We start from the raw sequence: 16237 nt of genomic DNA on the forward strand, positions 1-16237 counted from the left end.
GAAAATGAAACAAGAAACAAAATAAAAAGAAATTGATAATAGAGATAAGGAAAATTAAAGGAATACTGAAACTATATTGGTATATAATTTAAAATTTTAACCCTTTCAAAAATTAACAAAATTGGTAAAATTGATTCAAATAGAATATAAGTAAAAATACATTAACTTATAAATCGAATATGCATGATGATTGAAAGGAATTTAATTTTAATTTTAAAAAGTTAAAATATAACATAAACCACTCTTCAAAAGAAAATAAATTAAGAAATTTAACTGTTATAAAAATACAATTTATTATACTCCTATCATACTTTTTTTTGGTACAGTATGAAAAAAAAGGGATACTCCTATTATTCATAATTACACTACTATATTAAATATATAATCGTAATTTCAGTCAAAAATCTATTAATTATATACCAAATAAATTTTTCACGAAATCATTGTACCAAGAAAAATAAAAAAATTAAACGCTTTTAAATTCATAAAACATTAAATATATATTTAATTTTTCATTTAATACTTTCTTGATAAATATAAAAAAATGATAAGAAAAATATAACATTATTCGTGTTAATAACATATATATTATATTATAACTATTTTATAGGATAACTCTTTCATATCTAATTATTACCTTTTAAGCAAAACTACAGTTGCGGCTATTTGAAACTGCATAATTTGCTAACAATCTGGTTTTTAAATCTGGTATTTAAATTTGTTTGATTTCTTTTCCATAAATGTCCTTGTTTGAAAAAATTAAATGCAATTATTTTGGAACTTAAAATTGATAAAACAATAATATAAAAAATATAGAGGAAGGGAAAGCTTTCATCCAATCAGTTATTCAATCTTTGTAATAATTCAAATCCACTATTATTCAATCTTCAGAATAATTAAAATCCACTATTTTCATTGTAAAAATACTAATATTATTATTTTTTAAATAAAAAAATGAAATTAATTTTTTATCCTTAATATAAGAATCAAAATCGTAATTAAGTCTTAAAGAACATAGTAATTTTGTGTGTGTGTTTATATTTGCTTTAAAATTTACATACAACCTCAGTTGCCGACAAATTTTTATATTGTAGTGTTTTAATTTTTTAACATATGTATATATCTGAAAATCTGTAGAAAGAGGGATATCCGTTTTTTCTATAATACTATTTAAGAAGGATGTAAATGTTATGTTTATAAATACAAATATATCTACTTATGTGATATATTCGTTAGATGATGTAAAAATGTTAATATAACAAGTTTAATAAGAATTCAATTAAAACTAATACCATACATACTATAAAAAATACTAATATCTTTTTATATTAATGTATGAATAAATAAATGAATAAAACGTTTCATCTAAAGCTCGTTCTACAATTGTTTTTGATTAATGTCTACATATATTAGAGTAAAATAAAAAAATGAGAAAACCCTATGGATTAATTAATAAAATAATAAATGGTTATAAATTCTAAGGCCTTGGACGCCATAAAGTCTTCTTACCAACAAGAAAGTGATTTTGATACAATGTTACAGACCAATGAAGTGAATGCAGAACCGGACCAAGCTTGTTCATGATCTCCATAGTATCCTGAACCACTAGATACCCATCTGGTCTCAGTATGCGATCTATCTCCACAACCACATCCACAATGTCACATCTGATCACAAACATTATTGCAAACTGTGAGAATCTTAATTAACACATTTTTATTACAATGTAACCTTTTGTTTTCTACAATGTAGCATAAATATGGGAAATGTTCTCAAGAGAAAGCACTATAATATAAACCTATAATAATATAGTACAAAATAACATGGATGGAAAATAAGTTAGTCAATTTGATAAGGCGAGGGATAGAGTTTGAGAGTATTTTATGCATTATATGTGCGGGGTGGAAGACGAATCTAACCGTCATTTGTTTTTCGAATGCAAACTAGTTTGGTTTGTCTAGAGTCAGTGCTACGCTTGATTAAGTTTGACGTCTGTGTACCATTCTAACCCTTACTTCCATTTCCTACAGTTTAGGATGTGTAATGCATTTGAAACTGTTAACGCGATTTGAGGGACTATCTGGAAGTGAGATTTGGAGACTCAGGAAAGATAATTTTTAAAGGAGGAGTGGTGGATGTTTTAGAAGTGTTTACTCTTATTCAATTTAAAAGTTTGGTTTGGGGTTGCCTCCAAGGTTCCTTCAACTTGTTTTTATTATTCTGACTGGTGTCTTAATTCTCTGGTGTGAATGTATTTGATTTAGTGTTGTTGTTGGATGTTGGCGGTTGTGCTCTCCTCATTTGTTAGGTAGGTGTGTTTTGGACTTTTGTTTTGTTTTTTGGAGATGAATTATTGTTCTGTATGAAGATTAGAACATCTCTAAAATGATTATTTTTTTTTACTGAAAAAAAAACAGAAGTTGTGGTGTTAGTTTCCTCTGTATGCATACCTTTGCTGAAGATGTTTGAAAAGAAAGCTTGCATGAAGAAGATCGTAGGTGCGAGGGTATGTGCTTAAGGACTCGCACCAATCATGATATATTCCTATTAGCCCTCGGTCAAATATGGTAGTAAGAGTATCTGGCATATCAATGGGTACTACATTCATCACCCACACTGGTAGATCAATTAGGGTCGTGGCAAATCTGGAGGGAAAGAGAGAAAAGAACGTCAAAATGGAAGGTAAATAACCAATTTTAAGTTAGTGTGTTGACATGCAGATAATGCAAACGTAAATTTCAATGTGTAATTGAGTATAGTTTACCCTGCATAACCAGCATTCATGTCCATTACATTTCGAACACTCGACCAGTTTATGGAAAGTCCATCTCTATAAACTTCTGAAACTAACTCAGACCAGTGCTTGGTGTCGTTCAAGAACTTCTCAGTGGCCTCTGATTCACTCGATAAGCTTGGAGGTATACCAGTAAGCCTTTGGGGCCAAGACATTGGCCAGCTCTGAAGGTTACCCTCTCCATCAACTGGTAGAGGAATCAGGCAACCACTCAGTCTCGCATACCTAACCACAATCATGCAAACAAAATCACCAGAGATACAAGTTAAACTAACACTAATATGCTTAGCATTGCTTCCTATGGTTGGCCTGTGAACATTTTTTATTGTTTTTTTTATCAGCTAGAAAAAATAAATAATTAAAATTATTTTTGAAGTGGTCTAACCCTTATATAGATCATGAAAATAAAACACAACTCACACACTAACATTCGCGACCTCAATTTAAAACAACACAACTAAAACCAAACAAACAAAACAAATAGCACCTAAAAGTGACACCTAACCCAACTTCACGAACAACCAACATTCAACCACAGACATTCGACCAGAGATTAATAACAAGAAAAAAAAAAACGGGAGACATTTTCTATTGTTTGAAAAACATTTGCTAAACATGATGCAAAATGTCAGGTTATTCCACTCATGTTGGTATTGCAGAGAAAACAAAGTTGGTAAAAACATAAATGTCAAAGAAGTTGGACAAAAAACTTGAATATATATACCAGGATGAGATACTTTTCTTATCGGTATCTTCACATAAAGGAGGAGTATTCTCTTTGCGTTCCTGATAACAGGAAGATGAGGTAGGCTTCTGGTATATGACAAGCCCAATACCAGATGAATCCAGAGTCTTGGCCACAACACTCCAGCACATTGCTTTTGTCACGGTCACCATGGCTGCACAACAAGGATGAATCCATCATTAAAAGAATTATTATGCTTTTCCAGAAATAAAAATCCAAAACATGCATGAAAATATAATTATCTTCTTAAACATTCCTACAATTGTACCACGGAACTAGAGATCCAAATAGTAGACCACTCAGACAATCCATATAGATTGACGATTTTTCAATAAAAACCAACATCCACGTCATATTACAGTTAGTTAAGGACTAATTAGAGTTTATAAAGGGAGATTAACGTCCATTAGATTTGGCTTAACCATTTTGACATGATGAGGTTCACTTGAACAATATAAATAGAAAAAGACTCTATGATGAAAGGTAATGTTATTCTGAATTCTGAATTGGATATTGAAATCTTAGGAATTCAATGTTGAAAAAAGATGAGTAGCATATAAAAGAAAATAATCATTTGCCTTTTGGGCTATCATGCATGCAATTTTATCATATTATATACATCTTTTCATAAAAAATGAAAACTTTTGAAGTGTGTTTGTTTATGCTTTTAAATGTTGTTTGTGATGATTCAAAAGGGTGGATCATAGTTTTTATTTATGATTAAAAAGTGTTGATTATAATTTTTATTGATCTTCACGAAAATGTGAAGAAAAAAAAGAAAAATATAGTGGAATAGTTGATGTCTCATAAATAAGTTGAAATAAGAAGAAAGATATGTGGTAAATAGTTTTTTAATATTTTTCGCTTGTACTAGACTGATCAACAGAGCAAACAGAATTTTAAATTCAAACAATTAATATTGCAAATTTTTGTATGTATATATGAAACATAATTAATTACAACTGAAAACATAATCATCTATATGGTTGTATTGTAAGGAAGCTGAATTCATGATGGTGCATAATTTACAAGTTATTGATAAATTCTATAGTAGTGAAAAATCTAAAGTAAAATGTTACCTTATCTTAAATATTAGGCTATTCGATATAAATTGAAAAGACATATAAGAAAACTAACACTCTTTCAAAAAAAATTAAATTATTTGTTTGTATATTTTAAATGTTTCTTAGTATTTCCATGTACAACTTAAAAATATAATATTTTTCCATTAATGCATACTCATTAAAAATAAATATTTAGTTGAATTGAAAAAATAAAATAATAGTATTAGTAACTATAAATTTTTGGAATATTAGAAATAACATTAAGAGAAAAATAATATTATATTATGTTATTGTATAATTTTTTATAAAATTTGACATCTAGATTGAGATTTCAAATTTCAAATAAAAAATATTATTAAAAAAATACAGCAAATATGAGGACTAGATTCATATTATTATTGTATAATTTAATATTATTTCCAATTTTATAAAATAATCACTTCATAATTAATTATCTTTTAATTTTGATTCATACTCATTCTTGTTAAATTTTAATAAAAAGTATTTTAAGAATTTCCTATATTATCCAATTAATTTAAATTATTTTTTCTATGATACTTAGTAATTACCAACTTTTCACTTATTTTTCTTTAGTTTCTAATTTTTTTATTCAATCCAAATAACCCCATTTATCAGTCTATTCTAAATGAGAAGGGGGACATTTACAAGAAGCCAGATTCTTACACACCCTTCTCTTACATTCCATTATTCTTTAAACTTTTCATATTTTTCCTTATCAAAGCATTGATCACATCTTTCATGTATCTTTCTTCCTTTTCCATCCTCCTGAACAAGGTGTGCATACCCAAAAGAGGTGGAAAATAATGTTTTGTTTTCAAATGACAAAACAAAAATATATATTGAAAACCTGCTCTACTATAGAAGAGCTTATTAATTATATGAAGTTTCTTCATTTCATGAAAAACTGAAATTTTAGACAGAAATTGTATACTCGAACATGTTTTGAATATATTATTTATCATGACAAAAATAGGCATATGCATGGGGTGAGGGACAAACCATTCCATACTTTGCGATCTCTTTCGTCATCTCGATAAACTGGTGTGGCAGACCATGCAAAGAAACCACCAGGTCTAAGAACCCTGTTCAGCTCAAACAAAGGTTTCCCACCTGCAGATTTGTGAACAAATACTCTTGTCATAAACATAGCACAAATAGAATTTGACAGTGGATAATAGAACAAGGTTGTCCTGATATGAACACAAGTACCATCTGCATCCCAATGCACCCTGCATCTTGCACAATGGATCAAATCAAATCCGTTGTCAGGAAATGTCAACTTTTGAGTTCCGATGACAGAAAGAGTTGCAGGAATTCCTCGTTCCAAAGCAAACTGTATCTGAGCTTCATGCTCATCCTTTGGTGCCAATGACATAGTAATAACATTTTTGTCCAGAAGATACCCACCAAAGCTGGCAACTCCGCAACCAACATCAAGAACAACCCTAATATTCTTTCCCCATTGGATTGCCGGTAGTGTCTGCCAAAATATAACAGACATTCAGAAAACTACAACGTACAGTAATTATATAAGCAGAACATGTGTAAGATACTAATCAAGTCATGCATGAAGAAAAAGTGAAAAATGCTTGGACAAACTCATAGAAACAAGGGAGAACAAATTTTGAAGAGTTACTAATGGATAAAACATTGACGCAGTTCTTTAAAAAAAATTATATTGTTCTCTCATCTGAATTGAAATTTCAGCTCAATGATCTACATAGGTCTCTGATACAGACTTTTAAAGTACATATTTGTTGAAGTGAGCTCAAATTTTTATTGGAAAACAATTTCAAAAGCATGAAAGGAACTGAATCGAAATTTTGTTCTTTTCTAAATTTTACGGTTTCTCCAATTTGTTATCTCCCCCCATGTATATGACAGGTGAACATGTATAGGGGAAAATAACGATTGTGATACGATAGTATTAAGAAGTTGACTTTAATAAGTCTAATTCAAATTTCATAAAATCGGTTTATGAGTTGAGTTTTGCACCCATTCATAAAATGTTTTAATCTTTAACTGATGTGAGATATCCAATACATTCTAACATCGAGAGTGACAACTCATGCGTAGGACAATATATTATGGGTGGTCTGATAACGGTGGATGTGATAAACTCAACTAATTATCGATAGGATAGACTTGAGATGACTCTTGATACCATATTAAAAATTATGAGAGATGATGCTACGAGATATACCTTCTCTATGAATTCAGTATAATGGTTAACTCCTTCTTTGAATTGAGTACCACCTCCGGGAAAGACGAGATAATCTCCGGACTTCACCACCCAGTTTTGCTCCTTCTTGTATTCAACCAGCTTCGGATGAGGAACATTATCATACCAAATCTGAAAACCAAAACTAGTACATCACACAAACATCTACCAACATTCTTCCACCCAATAGCGGATCATTTATAGAAGATTACTACTCTACTCCCTATATCCAATTTCAAGAAACTATTAGGTAGTTGGCGATCATGATGATGATCTAACGTAATCAAGTCTTATTAAATTGAAAATTTGGAATACATGTCACGTCAAGATTGACAAGAACTATCGACAAGTTTTGTGTGGTGAAGAGGTTGAAACAACCTATGCATCAAACACAGAGAAGCAAGCATTGATTGAAAACTAGAAAAAAAAATCTTACCACCCAAGTATGAATCTCACCATGTCCCTGCTCTTAGGCCACAGAAGGGGGACTTTGTAGGCTCTGGGAAGGGGCAGTAGACAGTGGGGAGGAGAATGAGGACAGTGTCTTTCCCTGTGTTCCATGTGCCTCCTTGACCTGAGAGACTTAATGGCCTTAAAGTTGTCCAAACAGGGTATATAATCCACAGCCAAGGGACCCTTACAAAGCTTCCAATCAATGTTTGCATCATCCAAGAAAGGCTCTCCCTTGAGTGGCAATCTTTGGCGTTTGGGAGGCGGGGAAGAAAAATGTGCGAGAGGTTGCGGTTTGACATCAGGGTAGAAGCCAATGGGATCCAAGGTGGAGGTTGCGTTTCTGGTGAATGTGAGGATGGTGACACAGATGAGAAAGAGCAAGAGGGTGAAAATGAAGGGGCATTTTCTCTCTCGGAACAGCCTTTCAACCGAAATTGCCATTCTTGATATTAATAATGTTACCAACTAATAGAGATAGAGAGATAGCAAAAAAGATGAGGAACGAGTTATCACGTAGATCAAGGAAAGATTGGGTTAGCATTTGTGCAATGTTTTCATAGTTAGGGAATTGAAATGGTGGGACAAAGATGATGTGACAGTGGGAGTTTGGAATGTGAATGAGAATGTGAAAATTAGAAAGGTAGGTGTTGTGTGAGTCAAAGCCAGAAGACCCAATATCAGATCTTGACTTTCCAAAAGATACGCAGTTCAGAATGACACATCATCACATTTGAAACCTTCCACTCAACTATTTTGCCAATGTATCGCCGTATAAATATAATGCACCAACCTACACACTCTCTCTCTCTCTTTTTCCTCTTCTTAACGGAAAAGTTGTTACACATACAAGTACAACTCTACCTAATGCTTAATGCTCAATTTTGTATACTGCCTAAATATTTGTTGGTGTTCAATGTTGCTAAGATAAACCACATAAGGGAACAGACAAATATATCCAGTGTCTATCCAAATACGACATCATAGAGTAAGGTGGTGGTTCTAGATACAATTATATAATAAGTATATCAAATTATATATTTGGACATGACATAAGTTAAAAGAATTCCAAATTAATTAGTTTTAATGGTTCAATTAAGACAAAATCATGATATAATAAAAAAAGTTATGATGAATTTTATCAATATATACTAAAGAGACACCAACAAGAAGGATCATCTCTTATATATCAGTTGATGGTGTATTTATTTTTAATTAACTTGAGCGTTCTAGACTTAAAATCAAAATCGTCTAATATTTAGTCATATATATTTATAATTGATTTTATTTTGTAAGTGATTAATGTATATCATTATTGACATGTGATTAATACGTCAAGGAGGGAATAATACTTGATGTTTAATTATAACTAATTACTTGTAAGATAACAATAGGTCGTGTAATGTGTATATCATACTTGTCAAAAATGTCTAATGTTAATCAATACTATATAAAAAAAATTGATTCTCCATTGTGAAATTTTAAACCATATTCCCCCATGTTGATATACCATAATTCAAATTTTCAAACGATTTTATCTTAATTATAGTTAACTAATTGTATATACTGTGTAAATATAAATACTAATAATATTTTGTAAAATATATTTGCTTTTAGTTCAAATTTATGATAAATCACAAAACTCTGAAAACCGTGTTTATTTAATAAATTCTCACTCATCACGACTTAATAATTTGGAATTAACATATGCTAAAGTCTAAGATTCAAATCATATAAATTGTATCTAATATAATTTCACTAAAAACCAACAAACTAACATAATATCATGCAGCTACAAAGGGATTAAAGATGTTACTAGAGTTGATCTATCCTATACATTTATAATTAGACATAAAATCATATATTTTTAGGTGATTATCTAATTTTAAGTACCCTTTTCGTATTCAATCATTTTCAAAAGATCAAAATTACTCCTATAACCTTTATACATAAAAAAAAACATTTTTCACCACTGTAGATTATTGACAAAGTAAAAGACTATGATCTGGCTTGAGCCTTGCCAAAGAAGATACAAGCAAGAATCACTCACAAGTGGGTGGTTGCTGCCTTTCTCGTTAGTGCAGCATCAAAGTGAGAAAGTGAAAATAAAGCAGCGAAATAAATGATTCCAAATCCAATTTCTCCAACTATAATGGTTTCATACTGGTGAGCCAAGATGGTTTCAAAAGTCTGATCATGAGGTTCACATGAACAAGCCTTCCCTTGACATCTGCACCAAAATATCATTTTGTATTTTCCAAGATTGTTCGGGACCCAAATTAGGTCAAGTTAAGGCTTCCATGCAACCATAAGTCACAACCGTAAATAATACAGCCATGTTGGAATATAATACAGGAAATGCCACTGATGATGGATAGTTTCCGCAAACACAAATGCAGTAAACAGATACTGTGGATGGATATTTATTATTATGGATAGATAATCGAGCAAAAATTAATAGAACTTCGTAAAAAAACATGTATTTTAAATAGAAATCGCAAGTAATAATTGAGTGTTAGTTAAGAGAATTGCCTTCGCGAGTATCTAATAATCAATAGCAAAACCAGAGAGAACAAGGAAAGAGAAAGAGAGGGCCAGGTAAACTCCTTAGTTTGGGTTGAACATCCTCATCAATAAACTCCAATCTCGCTTCGCAATTTACATGACTCAACAAACAGTAATTCAAATTTGTATTATACAACCCCATTTGAAAGCAATTCATAAAGAATAATTAAAAAAAGACAAAACTAGTAAAGCCGTAGTCTGCTATCGATGCCTTACTATACCACAAGTTTTTTTCACTCTGTTATCCCAGAACCGTTATCCACATCAACCTCGCCCATACCTGTATCTTCTTCCTCCTCACTGTCTTCATCGCCACTGATCTCCTCGTTATCTTGGCGTAACTTGGCCATGTGCTCAGCAAGCAATTTATCATCACGTTCACTCACCTGAAACAAAATGCAGTGTCAACCCTCTCAAAGTAGGAAGGTACTAGTATTCTACTCTCTCCCTTTACTGACATCAAAAGATAGAGAACAGGATCCAGAGGCAGATGGAAAATATTTTGTACATGCATAAAATAGATAGATGATAATAATAAAAAAATAGAGGAAGTGACACTCACTGCTCTAGCTGCTTCCTTAACCACAAGTTTACCCTTGTGTTGCTCTATTGCTTGAGTGCAAGAAGTAATGGCATTGTTCAGAACCAGTATTCCTTGCTCCTATCCAGACCATCATAAAATACACAAATTATTTTCAATAGCAAGTTTATCAATTAGACTTTATTACACAAATCTATAATTATGAATATTAAATACCACACGTTATATTGTCTAGCAGATGTGATATTAATAACCTCAGTTCATTGAGCTCTCCAGATGTCTTTCAACAACAAAATTGGAATTAAAATCTCCAGAGTATCAACAAAGTACCCATAGACAAGCCATGACTAAAGCTACTTCTAGATTTATTAACACTGGGTATCAGGATAATAAAAAATTCATGCCCAAGAGAAATTGCTTCTCATCGGGTAACAAACAAAAGACACAACGACCAAATACCATATTGCAAGAGAGAGTGAGAGGTACATATGGAAATTTGGTACAAAAAGCAGAAACTTTCAAGTAACTTCCGATGCACACTCTTTGAAACAAATACTCCCTTTAGATTTATTTTTACTTGGACATTCTTTAAAAACCAACCTACACCAGAGAAACATAGTTTTACAATATCACATTGATTATGATCAAATAAAAAGAGTGTTGAGAAAATGTTCAGGTCTTCAGGGTGAATTCTATTCGACCGTTGCAAAATGCACGGCTTCCATGGCAATCACGGTAGGTTAAAAATTCGCCAACTTAGTCCTACAACCCAGATGCCCTCAAACACAATCTAAAATACAACAATAGTGACAAACTCATACTTCACATATCCAAAAATTAAAAGGCATAATATGCACTCAATTCAGGTCAAAAAGCCAATCATCATAGTAAAATATATGTGAAGATTGCAGTAACCTTGTCCAGTGTCTGAGTGGTAAGAACATAAAGCGGGGGAGCAACAAGTTTAATTTTGACAGGGCAGTCGTCGTTTCCAGAAGCTTCAGCTTTACGCATTGCCTCCTGCAAAATCAAATGATCATAAAACCTGAGAATACTGTGGTAGATAAGTTATAGGCAGTAACATATCAAAATAGCAGATCAGATGCTTGAAAGAAAAAGAGGATCTTTTATCCAAAAAAAAGAGGAACAGAAATAAATAAGACCTTAATGTGAAGAACACCATCAAATTGAAAACATTTCATTTCAATATCTGCCCTAATTTTCAAGGGCTGGGGGGTCATCCGCCTTTTAATATTCTTCACAAGAGAATCCTTAACTTCCTCGGAAACAGCTGGCACTACCTTAGTCACCTGTGGCAACAACAGAAAATACACTTATTCATCAAGAACACACAAGAAAATGTGTAAGTCTTACTCTGATAAAAACATTTACCTCCTGCCCATCAGGGCCAACTTCCTTGACCTCACGGGTGAGAGTATTCAAAACAGAATCAGGATCAGTCACAATTATTTTGAAAGCCTGCAAAGAATGAATTTCAATCACCAACTACTACTAAAAAGAGTGGAAAAAAAAGCATAAAAAAACTAAAAAACAAAGAAAAACAGGGACCTCGAAAGCATGACCATACTTGCGATACAAAGGCCATGCAATGTGAATATAGAGATCCTCCAAATCGATGCTTAGGGTTTCGGCGACGTGGCGCATGATGGAATGGACGAGCTTGCTCTTGTTGTACCTCTCCTCGCAGGCCTGAATGTCTTCTTCGGAGACCCTGCGCTTGCTGAGATCGATGTATCCCTTTTCCTTGTCAACACGAAGGACCATGACGGGCTCGATGCGCCCCACCTTGATGAGGCTGCTGACGCTCCGAATCCGACGGCGGGAGAGCTCTGAGAACAAGATCATGCCCTCGATGTTGTTGTACTCCAAAAGCGACACGTAAGCACCCATGTCGGCGATGTTCTTCACCTGAATCATCACCGCCATGTCCACTTCCGGGTACTTCGCCTCGTACATTCGACATTCCAGGTTCGGACCCATGCCTGCTTCCAATCACCGAGCCTTCGGTTGGTTTCTTTCAGTTCTGTTGGAGACCAAATCCGAACAACTCCTAAAGCTATATATGTTCCGTGCTCTTTTGGGCCTTAATTGGAATCAATATAAGCCCAAACATGGATCCGGTTCTGTGATAGTTGATTAAAAACATATGATTTTCTTATTTTATGCTTTAACCTATCATGCTAGACTCTTTCTTTCTACACCTCTATACTTTCTTGTCCCACCCCATACTAAATGTGAAAATACCATTTTATTCTTTTTTTGTCATCCCTTGAATTTGAAATAATAAGTCTATGGATTATGTAATCCAGATTGCATAATCCAGAATTCAATCTCATATTTAGAAAAGACTTCCGGATTATGTAATCCGAAAGCTAATCACTCATCTGAAAAAAAGACTTTCAGATTACATAATCCGGAAGTTAATCTTATGTATAGAAAAGACTTCCAAAAATCTGGAAGTTAATCACAAAAAGCTTCCAAATTACATAATCCGAAAACTAATTTTAGATCTAGAAAAAGACTTACAGATTTATGTAATCTGGAATATTGAAAAGAGTATTTTTGGAATAAAAAAATTATGGAATGACACAAGAAGGTATGGAGTTGCAGGAAGAAACAGCCATCATGCTATTGTAGTGTATTTTATTTTCATTCTTTTTTATAGCATATACTTCTATTATTATCTTTGTATGTAAATCATACTTGTTAACACTATCACCATTTTTTTTTTCAAAATTCTTATTACTAGTTCAATTACCATTTTTGTCATCACCTATTTTATATTATTTTTATTATAATAACTTCTACTGCAAAGTCATTATCACTATTATATAAGTATTATTATTATAACAAAATCTTGAATTATATTTTCACAGTTATCATTATCATAATTATTAATATTGTCATTCCCATCACTCACATTTATTTTCTTTTTCTATAATAAATTAGAATTTTTTTTTTGTAAACACTTCCATGATTACAATAAGAACCACAATAGGTAAAAATATATGGGCCAAAAAGAGTGCTGTTCTCAGCTCTTATTATTGAACATGGAATTTCAAGGCATTGAATTGAAACCTCCCCGGGATCATGCTAGTGTATTGGAGCTCAAAATAATCGAGCTTTCACCTCAGATATGTATTGCCATGAAATAGAAATACGTATAGTTTATGATAAAGTTTAGTTTTATCATAAAAATAAATAAATAACCAATATGATAAATAGAACTTTTAATATTATTACTATTTATACTTTTTAAGTTATGGAAACATATAAGCAAAAATATTGCAATTATAATTTGAGTTCCAAATCCATATCATTCCACACACCCTTTTATGCATCTATAGCCTTTAGAAGAACTAGATAAGAACTAACAAGAGAGTGAAAAGAAAAAGTGTAATCAAGCAGTCACTCCCTCCTCATGGAGCAGCATTTGATCAAAGTGCCACACACCTGAAAATCCACATCAAAGAAAACAAAGCATTTAGAGTTATGTTTTGCTTATATGATTGTTTTTCGATGAAAGAAAGCACTTGGGAATGACATATTCAAAAAAGTTGCCTGCAGCTGAACAATAATTTTTTACCATGTCCTTTGCCAACTCTTCTGAGCTGAGCAACGTACTCAGAGATTTTTTTAATAGCTTCCACCTACCCAAGTAAAAAAGTATGTCAAGTTTCGTTATTAATTTTCTTTGACCAACATAAAATTTAAGTATGTCAAGTAAATCTTTGATCAAAGTCACTTAATAATTTCTCTAATAAACTTAAAAGAAAAAGTTCCCTTAAATTGCAACACCACATTACCTGTTCACCTAAAAATTCACTTTCAATAAAATCTGTCAACTGCACATCATTGTTCTCTGAGGCAACCTGTCAAATAACATGCAACAAGTTCAAAGAAAGGAATCAGCATTTAAATGACATCGAATTGGACATAAATGGGACCAATAAAAAACTCATCTTACACTGTGCAACTTAAGAAGCTTCTCATTTGTTAGCTTCTCCAACGACAGAGCAAGTTCCATTGCTGCAACAAGAAACAAACGCAAAACACATTTAGTATCATACATACAAATTTACAGGAAAGTTCACCAGGCAAAGCGAAAACTTTGAACAAGTTCTCCTACATCATCTCTTACATATGAAATGATTCTGGCAAGAAATTATGTAGTTTATAATCTTAACAAATTAAGTCAACATGTGCACCAAATTAAGTCAGCTTTTGCTCTATGTTTGTTATTCATAATCTTTAAATGTTTCAACCTAAAACGAGGCTTTACAAACTAAACACACGTATCTCGTTAAAATAGAACAAGAGGGGGTAATAGACACTAACCATACAGGGCATCTCCCTTTTCCTCATGGTCAAACTCAGAAAAAGGCAACACAATAGATTGCAACTTCACTTTTCCACCACGTTTGTTCTGAAAAATACATTAACACAAACAAATTTCTCAGCATCGCTTTCTAGAAAAAACTTGAAAATTAGCATCTGAAATGTGACACATAATCTTTAAGTACATTAAAAGCTGTAACCAATTTATACCTGATATTCCATCAATTTCTCAGCATGCTCCCTTTCCTCCTCGCTTGACTCCTTGAAAAATCTGCAATGATGGCAATCATTAATAACTACTCCCCACAAGGTAAATTAGAACACAGCAGAAACTGTAAATAATTATAATATATAACCAAACATTACTTGGCAAGACCCTTGAGCGCAACATTGTCCCTGTCGAAGTAGGCAAACATCGCATGATAAACATACGAAACATTGTACTCCACACTGCAAAAGGAAAAACCAAAACATTAAAGCAAATCAAACAGCATAGACCCAGAAACTATAAAAAGCCTTAATCAACTGCCACCCATGAAAATAAAGTGAAATTTATAAGGAATTATCGCTGGTGAGTATAACTGAAGAGAGAATTTTAATTTTGAAGTAAGAAAAGATAGAAGCGAACCCACTTGATCTGTTCGTTGATAACAGCTTCAGACTCATGGGTGTACTTCTGGCGAGCAAGGGAAGCTTCTGGAAGCGTGGGGACGAGGTCGAGCTCCTTCTTTACCTCTTCAAAGGGTTCAAAAACGACGCCGGTTACGGGACGGTTGTTGGAGCCCTTGGAGGCGCTGGGAACGAAACTTTTCGCATGAGAGCAGCGAATAGCAGAAGAAGAAGAAGAGTTTATGAGAGGGAGTACATGGTCGGCGGCGGCGGTGGCGGTGGCGTTGAGGTTGAGTAGAGAGAAGGAAGAAGCGGTTCTGAGAAGCATGGTTGCAGAAAAGAGGAGAAATCAATGGTTGAGTTGGTTGAAGAATGAGGTTGTTAGAGTGAGGTAGATACAGACGTTGGAATTGGCGCGTGGGGTGCTCCAATAGCTACACTCTTTCTCTACTTCCCTCCAATCACTGCTCCTTATTTCTTTCATCTTTTAAGTGGTCAAGTTTTTTCTTCATTTTTTTCTGTTTTAATTAATCATTACACGTTTTAAGGGCCATTCCATTTTGCACCTCCATGTTTTGAATCTCACCTCCAAAAAAGCAAATTCTAATTTTATCCTTTAAAAGTCTGTATCTTGTATTGTACCATCTAAAGTAGAAATATCTATTTCGAATTATATATTCTAAAATATTAAACAATATTGAAAATAAATAATATATGGGAATTGATTTTTTTTTTCAATCCAAAAGTGAATCGTGGTGTTGAGATTATATCAATCTCACTGTATCCATGAATTAAGTTTTCCATAACTGAAAGTCCAGAATAAATATAATGCATTATGGAAAAGGAATTTTAGAAGAGGAAATGCATT

The 16237-nt window shown here is 32.7% G+C and overlaps 3 protein-coding genes across 4 annotated transcripts; all 3 read right to left on the reverse strand.

Annotated features, from left to right (window-relative positions):
* Positions 1–1345: 1345 nt before the first annotated feature.
* LOC137816260 (putative methyltransferase PMT23) lies at positions 1346–7838 on the reverse strand. The gene is made up of 8 exons (XM_068619338.2): positions 7302–7838; positions 6828–6977; positions 5834–6104; positions 5624–5734; positions 3519–3693; positions 2765–3019; positions 2451–2645; positions 1346–1667 (listed from the first exon to the last, which is right to left on the reverse strand). The coding sequence occupies exons 1-8, from the start codon at positions 7737–7739 to the stop codon at positions 1478–1480; spliced, it is 1785 nt and encodes a 594-aa protein (XP_068475439.2). The 5' UTR covers positions 7740–7838; the 3' UTR covers positions 1346–1477.
* A 2091-nt stretch (positions 7839–9929) lies between these two features.
* LOC137815100 (eukaryotic translation initiation factor 2 subunit alpha homolog) lies at positions 9930–12463 on the reverse strand. Of its 2 annotated transcripts, none has more exons than XM_068618141.2 (6): positions 11971–12463; positions 11794–11880; positions 11565–11711; positions 11317–11421; positions 10423–10521; positions 9930–10246 (listed from the first exon to the last, which is right to left on the reverse strand). In XM_068618141.2, the coding sequence occupies exons 1-6, from the start codon at positions 12400–12402 to the stop codon at positions 10094–10096; spliced, it is 1023 nt and encodes a 340-aa protein (XP_068474242.2). In that variant the 5' UTR covers positions 12403–12463; the 3' UTR covers positions 9930–10093. The 2 variants fall into 2 exon arrangements, with proteins under 2 accessions (XP_068474242.2, XP_068474243.2); XM_068618142.2 differs by having other exon boundaries at positions 11990–12458.
* A 1174-nt stretch (positions 12464–13637) lies between these two features.
* LOC137815102 (ferritin-3, chloroplastic) lies at positions 13638–15867 on the reverse strand. The gene is made up of 8 exons (XM_068618144.2): positions 15393–15867; positions 15127–15210; positions 14971–15031; positions 14761–14848; positions 14390–14451; positions 14229–14294; positions 14009–14072; positions 13638–13875 (listed from the first exon to the last, which is right to left on the reverse strand). The coding sequence occupies exons 1-8, from the start codon at positions 15695–15697 to the stop codon at positions 13823–13825; spliced, it is 783 nt and encodes a 260-aa protein (XP_068474245.2). The 5' UTR covers positions 15698–15867; the 3' UTR covers positions 13638–13822.
* Between the last annotated feature and the right edge of the window lie 370 nt (positions 15868–16237).

This window comes from Phaseolus vulgaris, chromosome 1 (assembly GCF_051622355.1).
Source record: "Phaseolus vulgaris cultivar YP4 chromosome 1, ASM5162235v1, whole genome shotgun sequence".
Lineage (NCBI taxonomy): Eukaryota > Viridiplantae > Streptophyta > Magnoliopsida > Fabales > Fabaceae > Phaseolus > Phaseolus vulgaris.